This window comes from Penaeus vannamei, chromosome 31 (genome assembly GCF_042767895.1).
Source record: "Penaeus vannamei isolate JL-2024 chromosome 31, ASM4276789v1, whole genome shotgun sequence".
NCBI classification, from domain to species: domain Eukaryota; kingdom Metazoa; phylum Arthropoda; class Malacostraca; order Decapoda; family Penaeidae; genus Penaeus; species Penaeus vannamei.
This window is the reverse complement of record NC_091579.1, coordinates 14778816-14782133: the sequence shown is the minus strand read 5'-3', so window position 1 is coordinate 14782133 and position 3318 is coordinate 14778816. Positions and strand designations below refer to the sequence as shown.

Sequence of the window (3318 nt, the reverse complement as noted above, 5' to 3'; positions counted from 1 at the left end):
GCCCATGATACTACATTTGACCCTAGTCAGATTGCCAAAGCAACAAGCTATGAAGGCTCTTCATACTCGACAGCAACTAGAAGTGCAACAGTAACCACTTGGGTGGATCCTAATGGCAGGAATGTTCTCACTCAGAGGCAGTCTAATTCAACAAATAGCAAGTCTTCAGATGAAGGAACACATTTGAAATATCCTGAAAAGGCAGATGAAGATTCTATACTACCTAGTCACACACTCTCAGAGGTATTAGGAGACAACTTGCCACTAAAAGATTCAGAAGGCACCCTTATGATGCAGGATCAACCTAAAGTTACAACTAGGCATGGAGATGATAGCAAAATAACTACAGACAAGGACATTTATGCTCCAAGACATAAGACACACATCAATTTGAAGAATGAAAATATAAGTAACTTCAAAGATATATCCAATCAGAATTACACAAGTGTGCCAAAAAGTGAAGTTAAAGGAACAGAGACTCAAATTAATAAATCTGATAGCATACTTAGAGAAGCTGATGGATATCATAATCTTACTTTCAGACTGGAGAGCTTTCCATTACAAGAGAAGTCAAATTATTCAAATGATAATATTAAGAATACAACAGATTTATTGTATGAATTACCAGGACCAAGTGTACAGAATAATACTGAAGTTTACTTTAGTACTTCAGTAGTTATTGCTCTTTCAGTAAGTTGCAGTGTTGTTTTGCTTGCAGGTCTCGTGACATTTACATTATGGTTATGTCGTAGACATAGGAGTAGAAGTAAAATATATCTAAGTCATGAAGCTGTAAAACCAAGAGCATTCTTCACAAAGCCAATGAATCCTGCACTGCTCCCAGATGAAAGTATTAGAGACCCGCAGTATGTTTTGGAGTTCCAAAGACCCAGGGCACCTGTAATGTTGGGTAACGACCAAAAAAACATTATTTTCAAGTCAGAAAAATCAGAGGATCTTGACTTAGGTTTAGAAAATGATGGATTCACTGATATACCTCTTGAAGATCTCAAGACCGAAGGCTATAAAAAAAAGAAGAGACACTCGCAAGATCCACCAAGATACAGTTCCAAAGCGAAAATTGAAAGTGACACAGACTCAGGAATAAGAGTTTGGTCTTCAACAGGATCCTTGTATACTGCCTCACCACAACTAACACATTGTTCAGTACCACCACCACCTTACTCTCCATCTATTGGGGAGGAGCCTGTGTGTTTGTCTGTTCATTCACTTCCTTCTCTTTCTAAAAAGTTAGGGTTAATTGATTTGTAATTGTGTATTCATAAAAGAAGTCATGTATGATGTGATATAGTGTAAAAAGTATATACAATATATATATCTATGTTCCATTGACTTGCCATCTTGGAATATTCCAAGACACTAGGACCATATAAAACTTGGATGCAACGATTCAAATGTTATATAAAAAATGATATCTAAATCTCAAAATTGTGATATGCAAAATTAAAGATATTCTGGAAGGATCAAATCCCTGTAATGGGTTTATTCTGCAAATATTTTTAGTTTGGTCTAGGTACAGTTAGCCACTAGATTTTTCTATTTGGTGGCAAATGCTCGGTTATAAAAGGTAAAGACTGTTATTAACATTGTATGTTATAACTTTATTTAAAACAGATGTTCCTAATTTATATACATGGGTGGGCTTAAAAACAGCCAATTGAATGGCTTTAGGTTATCTTTAAAAAATTGTATTCTTTTCACTTTTCATTCACCACTAAAAGTTAGCCTTCTGTGACAATAACTATTTGACAGTTACATCTTATTATTTTTCTAGTGTTTCCTTTTTTAAGTGTAGATATATTCATTTTAGTTCAGTCTGTAAGATTCTTTTGAATAGCAGTATGAGTCTACCCAGTCTTTATAAAAGATATGTAGAGTAAATATACTTTTGAAAAAAAAAAATTATGATGTCATTAAAGTTTCATTGGTATCAAGATTTTATATATATAAACAAAAACATAGCCACAGGGAGATTGTATGGAGGAGATAAAGTGCAACAAGCCTTCACAAATTTGAGCACAAAGGTTGTAGAGTCGTTGCTTAATTACAATGTATTCTTAGTCAAGTTTACAGGTTTATTTACAGTTACCTTTGACTTAGGCTGTTGAATGCACAGCTCATTTTCTTATTTCTGTATAATGGTACATAACTACTCTAACATTAAACAAATGTCCATGTTAGTATATCTGAAACCTATTGAAAGGTTTTCAAACTCCCCTGGTTGTACCATCAATGGAGTTTATATGATAGTGGCAAAAGCTTGGAAAACACTCTCCTTATATTTCATCTTTGTATATTGATTTTATTCTAAAGAGCTACCATATATAGTATGAAAATGCAGTTCATTTTTTCAATACATAATTTCATGTATATTTATTTATTATTTACTTTTTAATTTTTCCAAGGTACATGAAATCGAAGCTTGGTAATTTTGTTATATCATTTTTTGTCTCTGAAATTTCCCCTAATCTATGTGTACTATCAGTTCTACCGCTCATGATAAACCACTGCAGTGTGGATAGTATGATAAAAGTAAGCAAGAGAAGTACTTAAAATCAGATGGTGTAAATTTGTGGTTTTCTATGTACAGATGGTAGTATTGATGATGTGCTAACCATAGCAAATTGTTGATGCTGTGAATTGTTACTTTTAGGTTTCATTGTCATCTGCAAACCAAAGACTAAGTAAGCTCCCTTTTGTCTTTACATTACTTCCCTTCCCCTCCATGTAATCTGTTGGGTTAGTCCTTTCAGAGTATCAAAGAAATACCTCAACATGTACATTTTGTAAATATACCACTAATGAAACAATCAAGTTCCAGTTTAGCTCTTAGATAGGTACAATTTCCATCCATTGTTACCAAAGTCATGTTACATTTCCTCTCAATATCTTTGTCATTTTTACTGTTAACACTGTACAAAAGAAGAAAGGAAGCTATTATACTGCATTCTTATGTGTAGAGTGCATTGATTCTTGGGTATACTTTTGATGTAAAGTGTCCTATTGTGTTTGTGATATATCTAAAATGTATGCCGTATCAACAGCCAAGGTACTTTGTATTGTGATATATCAATAACATTTATAAACATACAAAAAGTTAAATTTTTTACCGTATGAGTGTAAACTAAATTCATGTTTGGATAACAGTTTGTATTGTCATTTGCCAGTCTAAAGAATTTACAGTAGGCATAAGCTTGACGTACCTGGTATTATTAATGCAGCATTTGAGAACATTTTTAGGTTTCTGAAATCTTCAGATGTAGCTGGAGTCTAATAATTACATAGAAAGCAAGTAAA

At 33.2% G+C, this 3318-nt stretch overlaps 1 protein-coding gene across 5 annotated transcripts in view; it reads left to right on the top strand.

The window, feature by feature from the left end:
* Positions 1–3318, top strand: part of LOC113806293 (uncharacterized) — an 18346-nt gene extending 15028 nt beyond the window's left edge. For all 5 annotated transcript variants that reach the window (XM_027357404.2, XM_027357407.2, XM_070143900.1 and 2 more), the window contains exon 2: positions 1–3318. This exon is cut by the window's left edge and continues 912 nt beyond it. In XM_027357404.2, coding sequence (XP_027213205.2) covers positions 1–1272 — 1272 coding nt within the window. In that variant the 3' untranslated portion in view covers positions 1273–3318.